Source organism: Cervus canadensis, chromosome 4, assembly GCF_019320065.1.
Source record: "Cervus canadensis isolate Bull #8, Minnesota chromosome 4, ASM1932006v1, whole genome shotgun sequence".
NCBI classification, from domain to species: domain Eukaryota; kingdom Metazoa; phylum Chordata; class Mammalia; order Artiodactyla; family Cervidae; genus Cervus; species Cervus canadensis.
In genome coordinates, this window is record NC_057389.1 from 3,508,874 (window position 1) to 3,536,371 (window position 27,498).

Sequence of the window (27,498 nt, forward strand, 5' to 3'; positions counted from 1 at the left end):
AATCTGAAAAAGGATAAATATATATGTGTAACTGAATCACTTTGCTATATACCTGAAACTAACACAGTATTTTGAATCAACTATAGCTCAATTAAAAAAACAAAAAATAAAATTGCTATAATCATAAAATATACACACACAGCTATCATATCACATTAAAATTTTTATTCCCTTTAAGCCTTTTAAAGCAAGACAGGAAACCCAAACTATACAAAATACTAAATAACCCAAGTATATGAAAATTTGAATAAAGTCAAACCATGAAGAAATATTTGTAATGGAAGTTACAAGTAAAAGCTCATGTAGACAAACTCTTAGAAAAAAGTCAATCTACAATGAAAATGAACAAAAAACACAACTGGAAGTTCAAGAAAACTTCGAATGATCCATAAGTACACGGAGATATTTACAACCTGAACCACAATTTAAAATCTTCAGATTAAATAAACAGTAAATTATTTTTCACCTACTAAAACTGACAAGCATGAAAACTAGTGATAATATACGGTATTCTCAAAACTGTAGAAAGAACGAGAGGGGAAGGAAGGAGGAAAGGAGACAGGAAGAAGGAAGACACACACTCTGTTGATGTGACAAAACCGACTCGAATTTTTTAGAGGTCAACTTGGAATTGTCTCTCAAACTTCATATTAGAATATCGCTTGACCATCTAAAAATCTGTCTTATCAAAATACTTTACACGTGCTCACAATTAGTCCATATGAAGATGTTTGTACTACAATGTTTATAAAACTAGAAAATATTTAATTTTCCATCAACAGGGGAATAGCTGAATAAATCTTGATCCGATCTGAGAGTAACGATGCCATATACACACTGCCATCTGTAGAAGAGCCAGCCAGTGGGAACGTGCTGAGTGACCCAGAGGAGCCAGAGCTGGGGCTCTGTGGCGGGCTGGAGGGCTGGCTAAAAGGGCGGGGAGGTGCGAGGGGGGCTTCAGGGAGGGGCTGTGTACACTCGAGGCTGGTTCCTGCTGATGGACGGCAGGAGTCGTCACAACACTGCAATTATCCTCCAATTAAAGATGAAATAAGAGGTCTTAAAGAAACATAATAGTCATTCAAAAGAATGAGGTACACACATAAAAGGTTCTTCCAAGGCATAGCTTAACTTAAAAGGCAGGAGGCAGAAAAGTACGTACAGCATGGCTCCATTTATACTGAAATAAATGTATGTGTATACATGCTACTGACTGAATTGCATTCCCTCAAAATTCTTATTTTGAAATTCTAACCCCCCAGTGATGATATCTGGAGAGGGGACTTCAGAAGGTAACTAGGGTTAGACAAGCTCACAAAGGTGGACCCTCATGATGGGATTAAGGTCCTCAGAGGAGATACCTGAGAGTTTTGCTCTCTCTCCCCAAGCCTAGCTGAAGCAGAGGTCATGTGTGTGCACAAGAAGGCAGCAGTCTACAAGCAGGAAAAGACTCTCGCCAGGACCCAAACTGGCTGTCACCTTGGTCTGGAGCTTGTAACATCCAGGACAATGAGAAATAAATTGTTATTGTTTAATCCACTCATTCATGGTATTTTATCATGGTGGCCATAGCACAGTAATACACTATGATATATTTATGTGTGGAGAAGAACCAGACTACTACAAACCAAACTTTCATCATCACTCTGATGGGTATGGGATTAGAATAGGGGGTGATTTAAGGACAAAAGGGCTTCCCTAGTAGCTCAGTTGGTAAAGAATCCACCTGCAATGCAGGAGACGCCAGTTTGATTCCTTGGCTGAGTAGATCTGCTGGAGAAGGGATAGGCTACCCACTCCAGTCTTCTTGGGCTCAGCTGATAAAGAATCAGCCTGCAATGCAGGAGACCCAGGTTCGATCCCTAGGTTGGGAAGATCCCCTGGAAAAGAGAAAGGCTACCCATTCCAGTATTCTGGCCTGGAGAATTCCATGGACTGTATAGTCCATGGGATCACAAAGAGTCGGACACAACTGAGTGACTTTCACTTTTGGACAAAAAAGTCTCTCATATTTTACTCTGTATTTATCTATATTATATTTAAATCTCATAACAAAAGTGAATTTGAATTTAAGCTATTAAATAAAAGGTAATGGAGACAGAAAAGGCAGAAAAACCATGAAACATGATAAGAACTCAAAATATAGTAATCCAGGTTATCTCATCCATGTTTAGAGTTAAGCAACATAATAAACCTCAACAGGTTTCTGAGGGCATTTTATACAAAACATAATCAGCGATGCTTATAATAATGATCCAGAATTGTAAGAGAAAAATTAAAGTATTTTTCATTAAGAATATACATATATTTATAAGAGACATACATCAAATCTAGTAAAATTATTTTGTTGATAGCAATACAAGGTTGGGTTAACTGGAAAATGCACTTCTGTGGAATAGTTCATACCCTGACTACTAGCCACAGAAAGTTACTATATTAAAACCTGAGGTCATTCTCAAGAAATCTACACTTCAACTTCTGGCTTCAAGTTACTCACTAATAACTACAAAACTATAAATTAATAACACACATAATGCTTTGCTCTTTATAAAACTCTGCCGCATGCATGATCTGATTTCACCCTCACGGAAGTCTGGATCACAGGCCCCACCTCTGCGCCTGAGGGCCTAAGGACCAGCCTCCCTCACCGCCCTGGCCATGCTGCGCCAGAGACGACCCGGACAGACAGCTCCCCTCTCTGGCCGCCCTCCGCCCCGCTGTTCGTTTACTTCCCTCTCCACACCTTTCCCGAAGCTCTTCCTGCTCAGTCTCCGTTCACCCCGCTCTTCAACTCCTCACTCACTCATTTAAACCAGGTGCTTGCCAACCCCACCCCCTGTGTCAGGCACTCTGTTAAGACCCTAGGGTACAACCGTGAACAAGCTTGGCTTCAGGGAACTTAGATGCTAGGAGAAGAGACAGGGACCGTCTTCTTCCTCCAACCCTCTCTTCTCTTCCCCTTCTTTCCTCTCTTTGACTATTAGTGTTTCTGCCCTATTTCTTCCCAGTTCGCACTGTACCACACTCTCTGCTCCACCCTGGAACAAACACCTAACCCCACCGATCTGCAGCCGCAGGCTCCGCGGCCTCCCCTTCCCTGCTCAGCCCTCTCACCAAACTCTGTGTCTTTCACACTCCGCTCTGCATGTCCTGTTTCTCTCATCAGAATCTCACCCAGTAAACTTTTTATGCAATTTCCTAATAACTCCCAAGGCTCTCCTGATTCCTATCGGTCTGAATTATCTAGAAAGAGAAACCAAAGAGCTACCTCAGTGTGGGAACAGCACAGTTTACGACTTTCCCCCCACCACGACAGCTAAACTGATACAGGAACCACACTGCAGTGAAGGAAGCCTTACTTCTCTACACAGACGTCATTAATACAGGACTGATTCTTCTCACGTAAACATTTTGTCATCAAGCTGATCACTTTACCTTCCACCTCAGAGTAAGAAAATTATTTGTGTTTGCAACTCTACACGTCTCTGCTGCATTCTGTAAAGCTCCTTACTCTGGTAAAAGAGACACCAGATCTAGAAGCAGACACCTTCAGGTTCAGTATTTACTCGGCTTTTCTAGACTTCCGTTTTCTCCTCTAATAAAATGGAAATTAATTTAATATCTAACTTAAAGGGTTCAGGTAGCTATGATACATGTTTTTAAAGTTTCTAGTATGGATTTTTAAGCATAGTATGTTCCCTATAAATGTAACTATATACTATTAACCAATTTTACTACTGATATCAAGAAATATTTTTCTGAAAAGTAACTAAATTTTGTCTTCTACCTTTTTTAAAGAATGTTTTGTTAACAATGGATGCAAAAATAAACACTGCTCCCAAGGCAGGGGTCAGACTGAATGTATTTTAAATAAAACTTAAGAACAGGTTATACTATTTATACATCTTTCCCAGTTAAGGACAAGTAAAGAAATATTGTGAGAATTCTATATTAAAAGTACATGACTTACTCATAATTCAAAGTTGTTTTTCCCTTAACAACAATGTCATTTCCAAGAACATTAACTTTTTGGAAATGTGAAAAACTTTAGTTCAAGAGAAATTAATGTAAGCCTGCATGTCACTGCTATCCTTGACACAAAACAATAAAAAAATCTCTATACACACACATACACTCTGATTTGATGTGACATAACAGTTAATAATATCAAAACAAGTCAAACACTGAGGAGTTTTATTACTGATTTATTCATATATATGATTTAGGAAAATTAAAGGGAAGACATCCGATTGTGGTGAACACCATGTTTACCCTAGCTAACTGCAGTACAGCCCTCTTTTTACTTTGAAACGGGCTAAGAAGGGAGGAATGAGGGGAAAGCCAGAGAGTCCTGATCCGCTGTTTAAACCACCTGATACAGCCTAATTCTATTTCTCAGAGGTCACTGGCACGTGTGAATTCTAACAAAGGATATTAAAATCCAAATCTGCTAATACTCTCACTTCCTTTAGCAAGCATTCAGCTTCCGAAAAATATCCCTTAGGCTTTCAAGGAGGAATCAGATTTGAAGTTTTGTATATGCTCAACTTTTGGAGGACACATGTACGCTCATTTGTGAGAAGACTGAGGTGGTCCTCATGGTTACTTCTCTTTTCAAATGTCTGATCTGTGCTAAAACTTTAACCCAGAAAGAAAGAAAACTGTTGCTGTTGTTCAGTCGCGAAGTCTTCGCAACTCCAGGGACTGCAGCACGCCACTCGCCCCGTCCCTCACTGTCTCCCGGACTCTGCCCAAGTGCACGCCCACTGAATCGGCGGTGCCACCCAACCACCTCACCCTTTGTTGCCCTCTTCTTATGCCCCCAATCCTTCCCAGCATCAGGGTCTTTTCCAGTGAGTCAGCCGTTTGCATCAGGTGGCCAGAGTACTGGAGCTTCAGCATCAGTCCCTCCGATGTGCACTCAGGACGGATCTCCTTTAGGTCTGACTGGTGTGAACTCCCTGCCGTCCAAGGGACTCTCAAGCATCTTTTCCAGCCCCACAGTTGGAAAGGATCCTAACACCAGCTTATTAGATTCTCTAAAGAGTTGGAAACTCTAGAAGTTAAAACAAAGTCCTAGAAAAGCTAACAGTACTCCTGTTCTCTGGCTGGTCTGTTAGCTAGAGTTTACCACCTGTTTCGCTAAGCAGTGAAGGTTAGAAAAAGAAAGGAGATAAGAATAAGAAAAGAAAAGGGAGATCAGAGGAAAAGAAATGATAATATTAGCCAACTTTCCTTTTTCTAACTCTTAATCATACAAAGAAAACAGTGGTGCTTCTTGAGGCCTTAATCTTTTAGAGCCTTGGCACAAACAAAACATGGCCAAGCTTTATGCAAAATTTTCTTAAATAAAAATTTGAGCAAAGATAACCCTTTGAAGTCAAAACGTCTTAATGTTTCTCAGTCTCTATAGATTCTGTAAATCCAAAGTAGAAAAGACAAATGATTTAGAAGAATAGAATTATATAGGGAAAGCATTTTGCCTTTTTCGCACTTGCAGTAGAATGGATTAAGAGAAAAACATTCTAGTAGATACAGGTTATATAAAGATGATTTTTAAAGATTTAAATGTATTTAAAGATTGTTGTTCAGTCACTAAGTCCTATCTGACTCTTTCAACCCCATGGACTGCAGCATGCCAGGCTTCCCTGTCCTTCACCATCTCCTGGAATTTGCTCAAACTCATGTCCATTGAGTTGATGATGCTATCCAACTATCTTATCCTCTGTCGTCCCCTTCTCCTCCTGCCCTCAATCTTTCCCAGCATCAGGGTCATTTCCAACCAGTCCGCTCCTTGCATCAGGTGGCCAAAGTTCTGGAGCTTCAGCATCATTCATCCTTCCAATGACTATTCAGGGTTGATCTCCTTTAGGATGGACTGGTTTGATGATCTTGTTGCCCAAGGGACTCTAAAGAGTCTTCTCCAACACCACAACCCTAAAGCATCAATTCCTCAGCACTCAGCCTTTTTTATGATCCAGCTCTCACATGATTACTGGAAAAACCATAGCATTGACTATACAGACCTTTGTCCACAAAGTGGTATCTCTGCTTCAAAATACGCACTCTAGGTTTGTCATAGCTTTCCTTCCAAGGAGCAAGAATCTTTTACCTTCATGGCTGCAGTCACTGTCCGCAGTGATTTTAGAAACCAAGCAAATAAAATCTGCCAGTTTTCACTTTTTACGCATCTATTTGCCATGAAGTATTGGGACTGGATGTCATTATCCCCATTTTTTGAATGCTGAGCTTTAAGCCACTTTTTTCTCTCTCTGCTTTCACCCTCATCAAGAGGCTCTTTGGTTCCCTTCCACTTTTTGCCATGAGAGTGGTATCATCTGCATATCTGAGGCTGTTGATATTTCTCCCTGCAATCTTGATTCCAGCTTGCAAATCATCCAGCCTGGCATTTCACATGGTGTATTCTACATAAAAGTTAAATAAGCAGGGAGACAATATACAGCCTTGACAAACTGCTTCCCCAATTTTGAACTAGTCTGTTGCTCCATGTCTGATTCTAACTGTTGCTTCTTCACCTGTATACAGGTTTCTTGGGAGACAGGTAAAGTCTCATCTCTTTAAGAATGTTCAACAGTTTGTTGTGATCCACACAGTCAAGGTTTTAGTGTAATCAATGAAACAGAAGTAGATGTTTTTCTGGAATTCCCTTTCTTGTTCTGTGATCCAGTGGATGTTGGCAATTTGATCTCAGGTTCTGCCGTCTTTTCTAAACCCAGCCTATACTTCTGGAAGTTCTTGGTTCACGTAATGTTGAAGCCTAGCTTGAAGCATTTTGAGTATTATCTTGCTAGCATGTGAAATAAGTGCAATTGTACAGTAGTTTGAACATTCTTTGGCATTGTCTTTCCTTGGGAAAACTGACCTTTTCCAGTCCTGTGGCCACTCCTGGGTTTTCCAAATTTTGGGATTTTGTTGACACATTGAGTGTAGCACTTTAACAGCATCATCTTTTAGGATTTGAAATAGCTCAGCTGGAATCCCGTCACCTCCACTGGCTTTGTTCTTAGTGATGCTTCCTAAGGTCCACTTGACTTTACACCCCAGGATGTCTGGCTCTGCGAGAACCACTGTTGTCCTGGTCATTAAGACCTTTTTTGTATAGTTCTTCTGTGTATTCTTACCATGCTAAGTTGCTTCCGTCGTGTCTGACACTTTGCAACCCTTTGGACAGTAGCCTGCCAAGCTCCTCTGTCCATGGGATTCTCCAGGCAAAAATATTGGAGCAGGTTGCCATTCCCTCCTCCAGGGGATCTTTCCCGGTGGCTCAGACGGTACTCTTCCCACCTTTTCTTAATCTCTTCTGCTTCTGTTAGGTCCTTGCCTTTTCTGTCCTTTATTGAGCCCATCTTTGCATGAAATATTCCCTTGGTGTCTCCAATTTTCTTGAAGAGATCTCTAGTCTTTCCCATTCTATTGCTTTCCTCTATTTCTTTGCATTGTTGACTTAAGAAGGCTTTCTTATCTCTCCTTGCTATTCTTTGGAACTCTGCATTTAATTGGGTATATCTTTCCTTTTCTCCTTTGCCTTTCACTTCTCTCCTTTTCTTACCTATTTGTCAGGCCTCCTCATACAACTACTATGTATATTTAAAGATATAAAAGCCTAAAGCAATTATTGTGGATGATAACAAGTTTTCAGTACTCATGACAATACTTTTTATATCCTCAAACCATTTTCTATCATTATTTAAATCTTAGAGCACATCTAAAGGATCCAACTTATTAAAAAAATATAAATTAAAAATTCCTAATACTGTCCCATTAATTGTGACATTTGGGTTAATAAAAACCCAAATGCAATAAAGGTTACAGTTGCCTGATATAACTTTTTTGAGAACTCTTATTCGCTATTGTTGTTCAGTTGCCCAGTCGTGTCCAACTCTTTGTGACCCCACAGACTGCAGCACACCAGGCCTTCCTGTCCCTCAGCATCTCCCAAAGTCTGCCCAAGTTCATGTCCATTGTATTGGTGATGCCATTCAGCCATCGCATCCTCTCATACCCTCTTCTCCTTCTGCCCTCAACCTTTCCCAGCATCAGGGTCTTGTCCAATGAGTCACTGTTTGCATCAGGTGACCAAAATACTGGGGCTTCAGCTTCAGCATCAGTCCTTCCAATGAGTATTCAGGGTTGATTTCCCTTAAGATTGATTGGTTTGCTCTCCTTGCTGTCCAAGGGAGTCTCAGGAGTCTTCTCCAGCACCACAGTTCAAAGGCATCAAGTTTTTAGTGCTCTGCCTTCTTAACGGTCCAGTTTTCACAACTGTACGTGACCACTGGGAAGGCCACAGCCTTGACTATACGGACCTTTGTTGGCAGAGTAACATCTCTGCTTTTCAACACGCTGTCTGGTTTGTCATAGTTTCCTGTCTAGGTTTGTCATTTGCTTTGTCAGAAGCATGTCAGATTTCATGGCTGCAGTCACCATTTGCATTGATTTCAGAGCCCAAGAAGAGGAAATCTGTCACTACTTCCCCCGTTTTCCCTTCTATTTGCCATGAAGAAACAGAACCAAATGCCAGGATCTCAGTTTTTTTTTTAATAATTAGTTTTAAGCCAGCTCTTTCACTCTTCTCCTTCACTCTCATCGAGAGGATCTTTCATTCCATTTCACTTTCTGCCGTTAGAGTGGTATCATCCACATGTCTAAGGCTGTCGATGTTTCTCCAGCCGGTCTTGACTCCTGCTTGTGACTCATCCAGCCCGGCATTTCCCATGATGTGCTCAGCATACAGGTTAAATAAACAGGGTGACAGTGGAGAGCCCTGCCATACTCCTTTCTCAATCCTGAACCAATCAGTTGTTCCATACAGGATTCTAACTGTTGCTTCTTGACCCACATACAGGTCTTTGTTCAGCTAAACCTCTTTCTGATCTACATATATTCTTAACACCATCAGTTGTAATACATCGTAACAGATTCCACTTCAGTCTATACTGGGTTAGTGTTTTCTCAACTTCATTGAAAATACTCCTGTTTGCAGATGATCCACAAAGGACATTCACTGAAAGTAATTCTTCAGTCGCTTCAAACCTGGTTTGATTTCTCAAGTAAACAACTGAGTAGTTTTGATCATATCTGCTGACTCGTCAAGAGCCACAGAAAAACACTGTGAATGATTTGTCATGTTTTTTATTAATTAACTAATGATGCAGCTCCCAAAGTTCTCAAACCCTCAAGCAAATGTTCTTACTGAAAATGTAATGGTCATAAACAAACTTACTTCCTCTGAACATACTTCTTCAGTTATTCTTTAAAACACTATTTAATTAAACGACCACTGATAAATGGCTTTCCTTGCCTGGCTAACAAATAAGTCACCCAGAAATGTATTTCCGTTTGGTTTTATCTTCATTCACATTTTATTTTTCTGAAGAAAGTCTGCTGTGATGAAGCACTTCAGTTTGACTTTTACAGTCTGCCCTGACTCTTGCTGCCCTGCGTGTCAGTAACACTGAGCCTAGTGGTGAATCTGGTAATGTCAACATACATTACCTTAGCGCAGCCACAGAGCCCACGCGTGAGGAACACAATGCTTTGCCATCTAATTCAACAACAAAATAACCCACACTCTATTGTGTCTTAAAGTGTGACAGCCAAAATCCATTTTCTCTTCTCTTCTCGTTTTGACATGACATGCATGCACTGATAGTAAAAAGGGAACAAACGCTGTAGCCCAGTGATGTGTGTGGCATTCAAAGCACTGCTGAGTTACAACCGTGCCGCTGCGACCTGCCGCGCGCCAAGCAGCGTGAAGCGAGAGGACGCCGTGCGTGGTCTCCGTCTTACCGCCCGACTCTGCCCGGGGCAGGAAGCCAGCCCCAGACAGCCGGCAAAGGACGGGCGTGGCTGCGCCCCAGTGTGACCTGTGCACTCTCAGGTTTGAGGTTCACGTGGCTTTCATGTGTCACAGAATATAGCTCTTCTTTTGATTCTTTTAACCATTTGAAAATGTAAAAAGCAGTATTAGCTCACAGACTGCACAAGATAGGCGGCTAGCTGGATGTGACCTACAGGCTATAGTTCGCTCATTCACAGCTCAAAAAATCCAAAATAATCACTTTCCCATGTAGAGAATTATCATTTTTCAATTAAGAGATCTTATTTATATTTCACTATAAAAGCTAAACACATTTTGACTTTAAATTTTTTTAAATAATCTGGGAAACATGAGACCTGAAATTGGGCTTTACTTTAGAATGTAAAACTAGACATTTAACACAATCTTCTAAAATTCAAATATATTTCCTACTGCTAGGTAGTAACAACTTATGATAAAGAGACCGCATTTGAAACTAGAAAACGGACTCAACAAAAAGGTAGAGGACCTTTGCTCTCTACCATTCTAGTAAAATTAATAAAAATTCCTATTTTGGCAGACATGTTACTGTTCATAATTTGGAACAACTTGCTATCCATAACTTGCCTATCTTAAACTATGGATTCATAACTCCATTTACCCTGCTTTAAGTTTGCAATGGATCACAAATCAATGCCTCATCGATCCAGAATGCCAAAATCCACACAACAGATACTTAAATATATTCTTCTAATGTTCAAACTTTCACAGACTCGACTTTTTCAAGTAATTTTGATGAACTAAATTAATCCCAGATTAGTCAATTAAATAGTGATTAGATGAGAGGAAATATTTACATATATAACCTTAAACAAAAAGTTTAGTATTCTCTTTCAGCCTTTGGCCAAGAAGGGAGACCCAAAAATGAGGCAGATGTGAAAAGGGTGGTGGAGGGGAAGCAAAGAGGCTGCAGATGACAGAGACAAAGGAAGCAGTCTCAGATTCAAGCCTGAAGGGGAGGCAGCCTGAATGCATGTGTGGTGGCAAGTGCATGATCAGACGCCAGAATTTATCAGAGGCTGAGAAACAGCCCTCTCCCACGTGGCAATCTACCATTCAAAACCATTTCCAATATACAGGAGCTGAACAAACAACCTACAAAGAGCTGAGATGAATTCCTCTCTCTCTCCATATACGCTGGGGTGGGGGCGAGCAGGGGTGACATTACACTCAGTCAAGTCCAGCTCTTCGCAACCCTGTGTCCTGTGGCTCACCAGGCTCCTCTGTCCATGGGACTTTCCTGGCAGGAATACTGCAGTGGTATTACCTTTACAATTACAGTTGATAGACAAATAATGAGTATGATAAAAATGCTTTCTGGCACATATTTACATGGATAAATGCAGTAACTCTGGCATTTACTATTATATCATTAGATTTCTATCAGATCTGAAAAGGGGGCAAGCAGTAACACTGTATTATCTTGTTCTGGATATAAATACCAATTGTGTAATAATCTCAGAATCCCATATTTTTATTTGAAAAACCTCTACATGATACAGTAAAGAGCAACCTAAGCTATTAAATTTATGAGTGTGGTTAATGAAAACAACAATTTTTATGTTATATTTAGGAATCTAAAATAAGAAAACTTAATGGGTGTCTTTTTATGACTAGCAAAGTGAAAAAGACAACCTCAGGAAAAGAGCATCTCTTTAAACTTCAAATACTTTATCAGTCAAGACTAGACCAGAAGTATGGCAAATCAAAAGAAGAAAAAAGGTCAAAAAGAAATTCCCCGATTCACATTGTTTGTTGTATGAAAGAAATCAACACAACACTGTAAAGCAATTATCCTATTAAACCTTTCTTTAAAATTCCAGTTAATAAAAACAAAGAATAAAAAAAAAGAAAAACAAATAAAATAAAATTCCAGTTAGACTACTATAAAAAATGCGAATTTTCACCAATAATACTATAAATTTGAGTAATATAGCTTCAGTAGAAAAGTTTAACAAAAAAGACACCTTTAAACATGAAAGATACTCAAGTAGAGCAGTCCTCAGGCATTTTGGGTTGAGAAACCCTCTGAAAATCTGCACACACCCTCCCCACAGAAAGTAAAACACATATTTCTACAAACAGTTTTAGTGGGCTTATGGCAGATTTTCAAACCTTTCTACACACTAAAGTCATCTGGAAAGTTTACAAAAAATTCTAATGCCTGGATCTAACCCTCAGAAAATTTGATTTAACAAGTTTGAGTCAGATTCCAAACATCAGCATTTTTAAAGGCTCCCTAAGTGATCCTAATATGAAGCCAGAGACAAGACCTGCTACTGAGAAACTCCCCGAAATCGCCATAAAATATCTCCATTCACTCACTCATTCAACAAAGACGTTCATAAATCATCTGCAACATCTGACATCTAGCCAAGAATTCTGAAGATTCCAAGAGAAATGCAGTCCAACTTTTCCTTTGTTTCATAGTCACCACTGATCAGCAGTCTGACAGACTGCCAATATGACTCTTATTTACAGAAAAGTTCTCCAGAAGTCAAAAATTAATGATTCTCACTTCCAAACTAATGTAACCTTTCACAAAGGATAGGGTCACGGATCACTTAAACATAAAGGAATGCAAAACAAAAAGAAAAATATTTCTGAAGTTTTCTTTAATACCATTCCTTATTAATGCATTAGCACTTTTACATGGAGCAAGGAAAAACGTAGCACACAGGGAAACACAGGCCATAAAATATTAGCATTTTTAAACAGAGCTTTGAGAGTTTTCTATTATAAAACTATATAAAGCAATCTTGCTGCGGTTATTTAGTCACTAAATCATGTCCAACTCTTTTGCGACCCATGGGCTGTAGCCCACCAGGCTTCTCTGTCCATGGGATTTTCCAGGCAAGAATATTGGAGTGAGTTGCCATTTCCTTTGCCAGGGGATCCTCCCAACCCAGGGATCAAACCCACATCTCCTGCTTGGCAGGTGGATTATTTACCACTGAGCCACCAGGGAAGCCCTAAAGCAATGTTCAGTTCAGTTGCTCACTGGTGTCCGACTCTTTGTGACTCCAATACTTTGGCCCCCTGATGCAAAGAGCCGACTCACTGGAAAAGACCCTGATGCTGGGAAAGATTGAGGGTACGCGGAGAAGGGGGTAGCAGAGGATGAGATGGTTGGATGGGATCACTGACTCAATGGACATAAGTTTGAGTAAACTCTGGGAGCTGGTGATGGACAGGGAGGCCTGGCGTGCAGCAGTCCAAGGGGTCACAAAGAGTCGGACAGAACTGAGCGACTGAACTGAACTGAACTTATATAATATGTAAATCAAGTATACTTCAAAAAGAAAACAGTACATAGAACTTACCATGCTCCTCACTCACGCACACACTCTTCCTAACAACACTATGAGGCGGGTGCCATTATTATTGCCATTTTATATTTCAAGGAAAATGAAGCATAAAAGGATTAAATAAACTGTCTATTTTCACAAAGGTAATAAGTCATATTGTCAGGATTCAGACTCAATCAACTCACTGTATTCAGCTTATAAAATCTTTCAATACTTGTATGCTAAAGTTGGAGGAGAGGAATTCCTATGTTACAAGGTATATGCAAGTTCAATTTTGATATATATTGACAAACTACTCTCCAAAAAGGTTATACTTCTTTACATTTCTGCCAAGACTTTATAAGAAGGCTTATTTCTTCATAAGCTACTAAACACTGGGTACTATCAAATTATTAAATCTTTGCCAATCTGGTAGGTGAACTAACTTCTTTTTTAAAAATATATATTTATTTGCACAGGATTCCTAGTCATTTCTATTTATTTTTTCAGAAACTAATCATTTTATTCATTCATTTTTTCTTAGCTATAATATTCCAACACCACCTACAAAATTAGCAAATCAATGTGTCAGGAAAAGGATCTAAGTTTAACTTTAATACACTAATATGGCAAAAAGAAATATTTTCATCTTCAGTTCACTTCAGTTCAGTTGCTCAGTCCTGTCCGACTCTTTGTGACTCCATGAACTGCAGCACATCAGGCCTCCCTGTCCATCACCAGTTCCCAAGTTTACTCAAACTTGTGTCCATTGAGTCAGTGATGCCATCCAACCATCTCGCCCCTCTGTCGTCCCCTTCTCCTCCTGCCTTCAGTCATTCCCAGCATCAGTTCAGTTCAGTTCAGTCACGCAGTCATGTCCGACTCTTTGCAACCCCATGAACCGCAGCACGCCAGGCCTCCCAGTCCATCACCAACTCCCGGAGTCCACCCAAACCCATATCCACTGAGTCAGTGATGCCATCCAACCATCTCATCCTCTGTCATCCCATCCTCCTCCTGCCCTCAATCTTTCCCAGCATCAGGGTCTTTTCAAATGAGTCAGTTCCTCGCATCAGGTGGCCAAAGGACTGGAGTTTCAGCTTCAATATCAGTCCTTCCAATGAATATTCAGGATTGATTTACTTTACAATGGACTGGTTGGGTTTCCTTGCAGTCCAAGGGACTCTCAAGAGCCTGCTCCAACACGACAGTTCAAAAGCATCAGTTCTTCGGGACTCAGTTTTCTTTATAGTCCAACTCTCACATCCATCCATGACTACTGGAAAAACCATTACTTTGACTAGACAGACCTCTGTCGACAAAGTAATGTCTCTGCTCTTTAAGATGCTGTCTAGGTTGATTTTAACTTTTCTTCCAAGATGCAAGTGTCTTAATTTCATGGCTGCAGTCACCATCTGCAGTGATTTTGGAGCCCCCCAAAATTAAGTCTCTCACTGTTTCCATTATTTCCACATCCAATGATGGGACCAGATGGCATGATCTTAGTTTTCTGAATGCTGAGTTTTAAGCCAACTTTTTCACTCTCCTCTTTCACTTTCTTCAAGAGGCTCTTCAGTTCTTCTTCACTTTCTGCCATAAGGGTGGTGTCATCTGCATATCTCAGGTTATTGACATTTCTCCCGGCAATCTTGATTCCAGCTTGTGCTTCTTCCAGCCCAGCGTTTCTCATGATGTACTCTGCATATAAGTTAAATAAGCAGGGTGACAATATACAGCCTTGACATACTCCTTTTCCTATTTGGAACCAGTCTGTTGTTCCACATCCAGTTCTAACTGTTGCTTCCTGACCTGCACACAGACTTCTCAGGAGGCAGGTCCGGTGGTCTGGTATGCCCATCTCTTTAAGAATTTTCCACAGTTTATTGTGATCCACACAGTCAAAGGCTTTGGCGTAGACAATAAAGCAGAAATAGATGTTTTTCTGGAACTCTCTTGCTTTTTCGAGGATCCAGCAGATGTTGGCAACTTGATCTCTGGTTCCTCTGCCTTTTCTAAAGCCAGCTTGAACATCTAGAAGTTCTCGGTTCACATACTGTTGAAGCCTGGCTTGGAGAATTTTGAGCATTACTTTACTAGTGTGTGAGATGAGTGCAATTGTGCAGTAGTTTGAGCATTCTTTGGCATTGTCTTTCTTTGGGATTGGAATGAAAACTGACCTTTTCCAGTCCTGTGGCCACTGCTGAGTTTTCCAAATTTGCTGGCATATTGACTGCAGCAGTTTCACAGCATCATCTTTCAAGATTTGAAACAGCTCCACTAGAATTCCATCACCCCCACTAGTTTTGTTCATAGTGATGCTTCCCAAGGCCCACTTGACTTCGCATTCCAGGACGTCTGGCTCTAGGTGAATGTCATACCATCCTGATTATCTGGGTCGTGATGATCTTTTCTGTACAGTTCTTCTGTGCATTCCTGTCCCCTCTTCGTAATATCTTCTGCTTTTGGTAGGTCCCTGGTGGACTTCCCTGGTGGTTCTGATGGTAAAGCGTCTGCCTACAATGTAGGAGATCTGGGTTCGATCCCTGGGTCAGGAAGATCTCCTGTAGAAGGAAATGGCAGCCAGGCAATTTTCTCACCTGGAAAACCCCATGGATGGAGGAGCCTGGTAGGCTACAGTCCATGGGGTCGCAAAGAGTCCGACACGACTGGGAGACTTCACTTTTACTTTCACTTTTGTTAGGTTGATACCATTTCTGTCCTTTACTGTGCCCATCTTTGCATGAAATGCTCCCTTAGAATCTCTAATTTTCTTTTTTTTTTTTTGTCATACATTGATATGAATCAGCCATAGATTTACACGTATTCTAATTTTCTTGAAGAAATCTCTAGTCTTTTCCAATCTATTGTTTTCCTCTATTTCTTTGCACTGATCACTGAGGAAGCCTTTCTTGTCTCTCCTTGCTATTCTTTGGAACTCTGCATTCCAATGGGTATATCTTTCCTTTTCTCCTTTTCCTTTCGCTTCTCTTCTTTTCACAGCCATTTGTAAGGCCTCCTCAGACAACCATTTTGCCTTCTTGCATTTCTTTTTCTTGGGGATGGTCTTGATCCCTGCCTCCTGTACAATGTCATGAACCTCCGTCCATTGTTCATCAGGCACTCTATCAGATTTAATCTCTTGAAACTATTTCTCACTTCCACTGTGTAATCATTACAAATTTGATTTAGCTCATACCTGAATGGTCTAGTGGTTTTCCATACTTTCTTCAATTTAAGTTTGAATTTGGCAATAAGGAACTCATGATCTGCTGCTAAGTCACTTCAGTCATGTCCAACTCTGTGCAACCCCATAGACGGCAGCCCACCAGGCTCCCCCATTCCTGGGATTCTCGAGGCAAGAACACTGGAGTGGGTTGCCATTTCCTTCTCCAATGCATGAAAGTGAAAAGTAAAACGTAAGCCGCTCAGTCATGTCCGACTCCTAGCGACTCCATGGACAGCAGCCTACCAGGCTCCTCCGTCCATGGGATTTTCCAGGCAAAAGTACTGGAGTGGATTGCCATTGCCTTCTCCACTCATGATCTGAGCCATAGTCAACTCCCGGTCTTGTTTTTGCTGACTGTATAGAGCTTCTCCGTCTTTGGCTACAAAGAATGTAATCAATCTGATTTCGGTGTTGACCATCTGGTGATGTCCATGTGTAGAGTCTTCTCTTGTGTTGTTTTAAGAGGCTGTTTGCTATGACCAGTGCGTTCTCTTGACAAAACTCTATTAGCCTTTTCCCTGCTTCATTCTGTACTCCAAGGCCAAATTTGCCTGTTACTCCAAATGTTTCTTGACTTCCTACTTTTGCATTCCAGTCCCCTGTAATGAAAAGGATATCCTTTTTGGGTGTTAGCTCTAGAAGGTCTGGTCGGTCTTCAGAGAACCATTCAACTTCAGCTTCTTGTGTTTGCCTTGGAAACAAACAGAGATCATTCTGTCCTTTTTGAGACTGCATCCAAGTACTGGATTTCGGACTCTTTTGTTGACTATGATGGCTTCTCCATGTCTTCTAAGGGATTCTTGCCCACAGTAGTAGATATAATGGTCATCTGAGTTAAATTCACCCATTCTAGTCCATTTTAAATTGCTGATTCCTAAAATGTCAATGTTACTCTTGCTCTCTCCTGTAGTGACCACTTCCAATTTGCCTTGATTCATGGACCTAACATTCCAGGTATCTATGCAATATTGTTCTTTACAGCATCGGACCTTGCTTCTATCACCAGTCACATCCACAACTGGGTGTTGTTTTTGCTTTGGCTCTGTCTTTTCTTTCCTTCTGGAGTTATTTCTCCACTGATCTCCGGTAGCATATTGAGCATCTACCGACCTAGGGAGTTCATCTTTCAGTGTCCTATTTTTTTTTGCCTTCTCATACTGTTCATGGCGTTCTCAAGGCAAGAACACTGAAGAGGTTTGCCATTCCCATCTCCAGTGGACCATGTTTTGTCAGACCTCTCCACCATGACCCATCTGTCTTGGGTGGCGCTACATGGCATGGCTCATAGTTTCATTGAGTTAGACAAGGCTGTGATCCATGTGAATAGATTGGTTAGTTTTCTGTGATTGTGGTTTTCAGTCTGTCTGCCCTCCAATGGAAAGGATAAGAGGCTTATGGAAGCTTCCTGATGGGAGAGACTGACTGAGGGGGAAACTGGGTCTTGTTCTGACTGGCAGGGCCATGCTCAGTAAATCTTTAATAAATCTTTCATCTTGCATTATGTTAAAATATATACATATATACACACATATATTTTTTAATGGAACTGAATTATTTTAACAGTGCCTATAGACACACTGAATAACTCATTCTGGGAATAAAATTCTTAAGGATATTCTAATCATAAACTCAGAACCTGAATTTAGACACTGTTCATTGAAACGTAGCTAAAGCTTTACGCCAGTAAGATGTAAGCAATTAAATCTTCTATCACATTATCAAAGATTTATTATCTCTATTGAATTTTTGTTCATTTCTTCATCACCATAATTAAGAAATAATGATTTATGAGTATAACTAGCTTTAGCTCTAATTATACCCTAAAAAGCAATAGAACAAATTCTTCTTTGGCCACAAAATCTCTTACTTTATATATGCTTAAAACAGTTAGCAATTTTTAATTTTACCACATAACACTCCTATATCTATATGTTCATTCTTTCTTGGTATATTAAAATAAATTGTCAATTGTAGCCTAAAGTCCTTGAAAGCATTAAACCTTGCAATCTTAAACACACAGTAAGTATATCTTGATGGGGCAATATAATGGTTTAAAAACACAAGAGTAATTTATGCCATGTTCATTTACCAAGCAGCACTGGAATTAAGGAATGGAATTTATCACTGCACAAGAATTGAGAAACTCTACCATCCATTTTATGACATGCATTCAACTCCATTGTTAAGAGCACAGTTCTTCACCCTCAGCATTACTGACATTTTTGCCAGATAACTTGCTGCTGTAGGAGGCTGTCCTGTGAACTGTAGGAGGATTAGCAGCAGCCATGGTCTCTACCTTACCATCTGATAAACGAACATGTCTCAGACATTGTCACATGTCCCTTGGGAAGAACTGCCCGGCGAGAACCGTGGGTTTAGAGACAGCTGGCGCCGCAACACGGAGTCACAGCGAGTCTCCTGTGAAGGGCATCCAACCTGGAGGAACAGATTCTTCAAGAACCATATCACACCCTCTTGGAAAGACCCACTAGTGCAGGGTACACCCATTGCACCATTCCTCTCATCAACAGTCAGTCCACCATAGCTGTTAAGCCTTCAGCTTGAGGAAGGTAATTCAACAGGCATTTGTTAGCTTCTTCAACCCCGTCAGGCCAACTTAAAACACATTAACCCTTACTAAGAGCTAGTCCCAGGATCCTACCACTTAGTTAATTATTTGTAAATGCTACATTACTGAACAGTAGAAGGGAGACTCTTTGATTATATTAGATAGGGATTTTTTGCTGAATCTTTTGAGGTAAAATTTTATTAAGTCAGATGATATAACATGTCCAAAACTGAAGAGAAAATGAGAAAACTTCCAGCTGTAGTTTTCACACAGGGGTAGGTACACACAACACTTACCAACAAATTTAAGTTTCTTTGTGTCACTCCTGAACAAAATCAGGAGACAGATTAAATATCGCTGTTGTTGTTGTCAAGTCACCAACTCATGTCTGACTCATTGCAACCCCACGGACTGAAGCCTGCCAACCTTCTCTGTCCATGGGACTTCCCAGGCAAGAACAATGGAGTGGAGTGCCATTTCCTTCTCCACGGGATCTTTCTGACCCAGGAATTAAACCCATGTCTCCTGCATTGGCAGGCAGATTCTTTACTACTGAGCCACCAGGGAAGTCCTAAATTTACTTTAAAAGAAGAATGCCTTAATTATGTTTTCTAATGTTTGAAAGAAAAAAAATAAGATTTCTCAAAACCCTTTTAAAATTTTATGCAGTATTAACAAAAAGAGGAAAAGAAACTGATATGAGTCTGTAAGTTCAGTTCAGTCACTCAGTCGTGTCTGACTCTTTGTGACCCTAACCTACTGGACTTCAGCATGCCAGGCCTCCCTGTCCATCACCAACTCTGGGAGCTTGCTCAAACTCATGACCATTGAGTCAGTGATGCCATCCAACCATCTCATCCTCTGTCGTCCCCTTCTCCTCCCACCTTCAGTCTTTCCCAGCATCAGGGTCTTTTCCAGTGAGTGAGTTCTTCGCATCAGGTGGCCAAAGTATTGGAGTTTCAGCTCAACATCAGTCCTTCCAATGAATATTCAGGATTGATTTACTTTAGGATGGACTGGTAGGATCTCCTTACAGTCCAAGGGAATCTCCAGAGTCTTCTCCAACACCACAGTTCAAAAGCATCCTTCTTCGGCGTTCAGCTTTCTTTAAAGTCCAACTCTCACATCTATCCATAATACTGGAAAAACCATAGCTTTGACTAGACAGACATAGTAATGTCTCTGCTTTAAATATGCTGTCTAGGTTGGTCATAACGTTTCTTCCAAGGAGCAAGCATCTTTTAATTTCATGGCTGCAGTCACCATCTGCAGTGATTTTGGAGCCCCCCAAAATTAAGTCTCTCACTGTTTCCATTGTGTCCCCACCTATCTGCCATGAAGTGATGGGACTAGATGCCATGATCTTAGTTTTCTAAATGGTGAGTTTTAAGCCAACTTTTTCACTCTCCTCTTTCACTTTCTTCAAGAGGCTCTTCAGTTCTTCTTCACTTTCTGCCATAAGGGTGGTGTCATCTGCATATCTCAGGTTATTGATATTTCTCCCAGCAATCTTGATTCCAGCTTGTGCTTCATCCAGCCCAGTGTTTCTCATGATGTATCCTGCATATAAGTTAAATAAGCAGGGTGACAATATACAGCCTTGACTTACTCCTTTTTCTATTTGGAACCAGTCTGTTGTTCCACATCCAGTTCTAACTGTTGCTTCCTGATCTGCATACAGACTTCTCAGGAGGCAGATCAGGTGGCCTGGTATTCCCATCTCTTTAAGAATTTTCCATAGTTTGTTGTGCTCTACACAGTCAAAGGCTTTGGCATAGTCAATAAAGCAGAAATAGATGTTTTTCTGGAACGCCCTCGCTTTTTCAAGGATCCAGCAGATGTTAGCAATTTGATCTCTGGCTCCTTTCCCTTTTCTAAATCCAGCTTGAACATCTAGAAGTTCTCGATTCACATACTGTTGAAGCCTGGCTTGGAGAATTTTGAGCATTACTTTGCTAGCGTGTGAGATGAGAGCAACTGTGCAGTAGTTTGAGCATTCTTTGGCACTGCCTTTCTTTGGGACTGGAATGAAAATTGACTTTTTCCAGTCCTGTGGCCACTGCTGAGTTTTCCAAATTTGCTGGCATAGAGTGCGGCACTTTCACAGCATAATTTTTTAGGATTTGAAATAGCTCAACTGGAATTCCATCACCTCTATTAGCTTTGTTCGTAGTGATGCTTTCTAAGGCCCACTTGACTTCGCATTCCAGGATGTCTGGCTCTAGGTGAGTGATCACACCATCCTGATTATCTGGGTTGTGAAGATCTTTTTTATATAGTTCTTCTGTGTATTCTTGCCACCTCTTCTTAATACCTTCTGCTTGTGTTAGGTCCATACCGTTTCTGTCCTTTATTGAGCCCGTCTTTGCATGAGATGTTCCCTTGGTGTCTCTCATTTTCTTAAAGAGATCTGTTGACTTTCCCCTTCTGTTGTTTTCCTCTATTTCTTTGCACTGACCACTGAGGAAGGCTTTCTTATCTCTCCTTGCTATTCTTTGGAACTCTGTACTCAAATGGATATGTCTTCCCTTTTCTCCTGTGCCTTTAGCTTTTCTTCTTTTCTCAGCTATTTGTAAGGCCTCCTCAGACAACCATTTTGCCTTTTTGCATTTCTTTTTCTTGGAGATGGTCTTGATCCCTGGATCCTGTACAAAGTCAGGAACTCCCATCCATAGTTCATCATACACTCTATCAGATCTAATCCCTTGAAGCTATTTGTCACTTCCACTGTTTAATCATAAGGGATTTGATTTAGGTCATACCTGAATGGTCTCACGGTTCTCCCTACTTTCTTCAATTTAAGTCTGAATTTGGCAATAAGGAGTTCATGATCTGAGCCACACCCAGATACACACACAAGCTCCCAGTCTTGTTTTTGCTGACTATATATATAGAGTTTCTCCATCTTTGGCTACAAAGAATATAATCAATCTGATTTTGGTAGTGACCATCTGTTGATATCCATGTAGAGAGTCTTCTCTTGTGTTGTTGGAAGAGGGTGTTTGCTATGACCAGTGCATTCTCTTGGTAAAACTGTTATTAGCTTTTGCCCTTCTTCATTCTGTACTCCAAGGCCAAATAATAGTCTATAACAGTTATAATAGTCCATAACAGTCTATAATAGTCTATAAGTGTTTTAGCAGTCTATAACAGAAGACATTTCTGCTTAAAGCGAAAACTCAAAAGTCAAATTTTTATACTAAATGCTTTTGACATCTGTCAAGTCTCTTTTTATCTCCAATACCCATTGTCCTCATTTCCAAATATCTCTGCCATTTAGAGGATGAAACGGGGTTAAAAAATTATATAAATTTTTGAAAAAATAAAACATTATTCTAATATTCTCATGTCATTAATAACTGGGCAAATGAATGTAACATCACACAGAATTTTTCTTTTCAGAATTACCAAAATTAGTGATGATAATGGGTAAAATTAACATACTTCTCAAAACATTTCCCTTTGACCAAACAAAAATCAGTTCATTTTTAATTACTTTTCATTACTTTCAAGAAAACAAAAATTGGAATTTTAAATCTGATAAACTATAAATAATAACACATATTTAAGCTTCAGATTTTCTAAATACTTACATTACTTGCAAACTTTCTGCTGTTAAATTATTCCACATAATCTCATTTGCCTGTAGATTTTCATTTTCTTCTAGTAAGGAAGTATCAAACTCAATTTCTTGCTCCTTAGCAGCCGTTGTTCTGGTAAAGCATGCCAAATAATTTTGATCAATATGAATACCCTATCATAATATGTCTTAGTATACAATAAAGCCAGAATATTTGTCCTTATTTAAAATTATGTTATCAAAGTAAAGCAAAAATAAATAGTATAAATCAAACTAAACCTTAGGCCTGAAAGACCTAGTCAAGTAATTTCAGCTTAGTTTCCTCATTTGTAGAATACGGATATTAATCTGCTTTATTCCATCCTCAATGATAATTAATATAAAATAAGATGATGCATACATGAAAACAATAAATGTAGTATCACTATAATAAAGTTTAACACAAACAGAAAACAATAGGTTTATTCTTATTACATAATTGTTAAAAAGAAAATATTACTTCAAGGATTAAACATGGGTTTAAGCAATGATGTAGTAACAACTGAAAAACTTTTAAAGAGCATTATATAAATTAAATATCAATAGTTATAAAATCACTGAGAAAGGACTTTGAAAATAATTTAAAACAGACAAATTAATAGGAAACAGCCTATGTCCTAACAAAGTTCATCAATATTTCTTATTTTAATTCATTAAATAAAACATGGCAAAAAATAACACTGTCAAAAATACTGAAAGAAGAATGAAAGTATCTATACATACCTATGAACATCTATGAAATTGTTGTATTCTGTGCTAGGGTCTATCTGTTCAACCGACATTTGAATCTCTTTATGAACGTTCACTATTTCCTCTGTAACAAGACTAGTTATCTGGCTGTATTCATCAAATATACCTTTTCTGAAAAGAAGAGGAAAGGTTTAGAACATTTTAAAGTTTTACCAGGGAAACACAGGCCCAGAAAGGGTTTAGAACGATAAAAACAAGAAATGTAATGCCAATTTTTACAGATGGTGGCTCCATGCACCACCTTATTTCATTTACCTGGAGAGTGAAGTAAACGGAATATAAAAATGTATGAATTAACAATTTACATTTGATGTAACAGAGTAACTGCAAATGATCTACAACGTTACATTTTTCAACATCTATCTAACATACAAAAATATAAGCCTGAACTGATCCCTTTCTGCTCCTAAACAGTGCCACAGACACGCCGATCCCGTCACGTGAGCTGTGGGTCAGGTCCTATGTCCGTAATGTTACTGTCACTGGGGGCAGCTTCCTCACAAGCCCTCCCTCCTGGGTCTCCTCTTGCTCCCGGGCCTCTGTTCTTTTCCATATTATACTCAGAGTTTAGCTGGCTTATATCTCCAATGACCTTTCAATCTCTGCTGACCTCCAGTCAGTAGCAAAAATGATCATAACAGTTATTAGCCTAATGTAATAAGTGCAAAAAGAAAGCCATTCTGTTACAAAGACCTTAATCCTCAACTTGATAATGCCATGCTGTAAAAATACACAATCAGTAGCCTTAAAAAGTGTGGATAGACATGTTTACCCTGCAGGTACCCAAATAAATATAAGGCCCTAATTTTCTTTTCCAAAATCATCACTCACAAAAAGGAATCCTTTAAAAATATCTCTTATTTTGAAGAATTCTTTATTTTGAATAGTGAAATACTATTTGGGTAAAAAAACAAAAAAATTAAATTCAAAATGCTTCAGGCAATGCTAATTTTGAATGATTACAGAAATCACCTGATAGATACAACTGAAAGAAAAGAGTGAGGCAGAAAAATCTAATTCAGATTTAGTAAAAATCCTTGGGGCCTCACAGTTGGAAGTACTGGATGATATGAATGCAAATGAGAGTCTCTAGATAATTCTTATAAAGCAATACAGTAAGTGGTTACGATGTTAACACTCATCTTTAAGACAAATTGGGGAAAAAAGGCAGAAGTCTCCTAATGTTATATGAATGAGTATTTGTGACAAAGGATTCAATTTTAGTGATATTATATTTTTAAACGTTAGATCTAAAAAAATGTACTACTAGACAGTAAAGATAATACACTTGTAAAATTATTAAATGTCTCTAAAGGATGTTCTCATGATGGTAAAAATACTGTTACTGAACATTCATATGGGGAATCTGAGAAAACATTGATTCATAAAATGAAAGTAGGAAAGGAAATGTTTATAAGTCAATAATATGTAATTTAAAGAAGACATAACTAATTAAATATTTTAAGTAGGCATTTCACTACTTTATCAATACCCTTAAACACTGACATATTCAAGTTGACTAAAATCACTTTATCCTTTATTGGAAAAATGGGGACTTACCAGCATTAATAATGAGATGAAGTCTACCAGAGGGTGGTGTACTGAATTGATATGTATGGTAAACATGTATGCGTTTGAATTACTAACCAACACTGTTAGTTCCTTGAAGGCAAAAATTGTGCCCTACTCATCTCTACATCCCCAAGCACCAGTGTGCTTTGCATGCAGACAATTTCAATAAACACTTGTTCACTGTAATCTCATACAACTAGAAGCATGCAAATAAATAAATAATTTCCTTTGGGCTTAGCAGAGGCTCAAGATTTAAATCTTCAATGGTCTACAGATAGATATCCACTTCTTAATGCTTATCAAAATAATGATTTTTTTTTTTCATTTAAATTTCCAGCTAACTGGAGCAAAACTAAAACATACAAAACGAAGAGTGAGTGAGCATGAGATGAAGGGATACCAGACAGGAAAATCAAGAAGGCCCAAGGGAGAAGAGGTCTGAAACACCCTCTGAGCTAGTCCAGCGATGCCACTTACAAAACAAAGACAAATTTTATAGGAAACTTTTAACTAGGAGGAAAAAAGCAATGCTACAATCATTTCAGGAAGGGCTTTTATATCAAATGGGAAATGAAGCTTACAGTGCTTTTATCATTTCTTCTTGCATCTTTTGTAAGGAATCGAGAAGCAGAGGAAGTGTAGTGTCATAATACTGGTTCTGATGAAGCTGTGCCCCTTTCAATGCCAACACATACTGATTATGCAACATATGGAGTTTCATTGTGGCTTTGTCGTAACGTTCCTTAGCCTTTTCAGTTTCTTTCCCTGGGAAAAAAAAAAAGTTGAATAAAGTTAGGAGGTAATTTTAAAAGTTCTATCTTCACTATATGCAAACTGAGTTACCACTAATTCATGTTATTTCATACATCTTATGAATAATCAAAAGGCTACTGAACACATATTATGTTTACTTGTCAATACTTTGTACAAAGGATGCTCTGAAGCAGGCGTACCCTGCAGGAGATGTTTCATGAATAAAGGTCAATATACAATTTTTTTGAAAAACTATACAGATACATGCTCCTTCTCATCTTCAAGGAGCTTACACCAAATTGTAAGCACATGAATGACAGTGCACGTAAAACTGCATAACCAAGAAAACAAGAAAGTTTGTAAATAATGTTAAATTTGAAGGTCTTTTGAGATGTCAGTAAAGACCAGGGAAGTCAGAGGAGACTCTGTGGAGAAAACAGACCTTAAAAAATGAGGCAAGTCTGGAAAAGTGTAAGAAAGACAGGAGAGACAATAGTTCCTTCACCTCACTCTCTCTCCATTTCTTCCTTCATTTCATTCAATAAATATTATTAACTGCTCATCCCCAGGAACTGGGCTAGACATTGGGAATTTTGCATTTCGCAAAACAGAGTCTTTGACAACAGCCCATGGTCTGATGATTTGGACTATTGAGTGAAAACATGGAGAGAATAAGCAGTGTTACATAGGCAAGCAAAGAAATAGCTCAAAGATAGCAAGTTTTGAGAAAATGAAGGAAATAAGCTGTATAGCTAAGACAGTTTTAGGTTGTGAACGACTTGAAAATCAAGCAGAGAAATTTAGACTTGATACAGAAGTCTAGAAGATGACAAAGTAATAAATTAAAAATTTATATGATTCCCTTACTGAAATTATTCAGAAAATATTTACAGGTTGGCAATATAAATGAGTGAAGATATAAACAAATAAAATTTTTAATCAGATCTTCAATTTTTGAAGCAAACAGAACAAATATTTCTTGTCAGTTATCTAGACTTCATAAAAGTTTTTGCCCTCTCTCCAAGGAGAGCTCACCAAATGAATCCTTCCCCCAAATAAATCTTAACGTTGAGAATTCTTGACGCCAGAGGCTTTTCTCTGCTTCCACTCTGTTTAGGCTCAGCACCCACTTGGGTACTCCCTATAGACAGGAGTCTGAAAAGTATCTCCTGTTGGAGAAAGTCCCCAGCCCAGGGCCAAAAGCAGAGATCAAACCAGAGTTTTTGCAAAGAGAGGAGACATCAGACTTCCTCAGGTAGACCAACAGAATTGGAACAATTTTGTCTTTCTTATCACTCTGCTAATTCTGAAGGAAAGGAACCACATTCAGCTGGTGAAAAAGCACACAAATTCTTCCAGCAAACTGGCCTGTCTCTATTACCAACAAATTCTAGTGTTTCCAAATACTAGAACCACCACTGACTCCTCCGGGGAAGCTGCATACAACGCGGCGTGACTTCTCCAGTTACAGACATTAGCTTGTTCATGCACACGAGGATATTTTAATAATTATCCAAATTATTCATAAAATATGGCCCTGGATAACCTATTTCACTTTATAACATAAAGAACTCGTTGATGAGAAAATAATTTAATCACTAGAATGTCTTTCCTAAGTCCTTTCACAGCTGACTGGAAAGAGGTCCTAATACTACAGCAGAAGTAGGGGAGCAAATATATTAATTCAGTTCTGACCTGAAGGGATCAGAAAAAGATAACACTAGCTGTAAGAGAAGTAGGTTTTCTCACTTTTTGATCACAACACACAGGGTAATATATTATATGCCATGAACTAGTAAATAATCACATAAACTTTAAAATATATAACTGAAATAAGAAATT

General features: G+C 39.2%; 1 protein-coding gene across 9 annotated transcripts in view; it reads right to left on the reverse strand.

Moving 5' to 3' along the window:
* Nucleotides 1-27,498, reverse strand: part of FER (FER tyrosine kinase) — a 447,462-nt gene that overhangs the window by 319,476 nt on the left and 100,488 nt on the right. For all 9 annotated transcript variants that reach the window (XR_006268870.1, XM_043464502.1, XM_043464503.1 and 6 more), the window contains 3 exons: nucleotides 25,485-25,668; nucleotides 23,305-23,442; nucleotides 22,556-22,675 (listed from right to left, as the gene is read on the reverse strand). Coding sequence is in view for 8 of the 9 variants with exons in the window: in XM_043464502.1 (XP_043320437.1) it covers nucleotides 22,556-22,675; nucleotides 23,305-23,442; nucleotides 25,485-25,668 (442 nt within the window). In the remaining variant the exon portion in view is untranslated. The remainder of the gene's footprint in view (nucleotides 1-22,555; nucleotides 22,676-23,304; nucleotides 23,443-25,484; nucleotides 25,669-27,498) is intronic.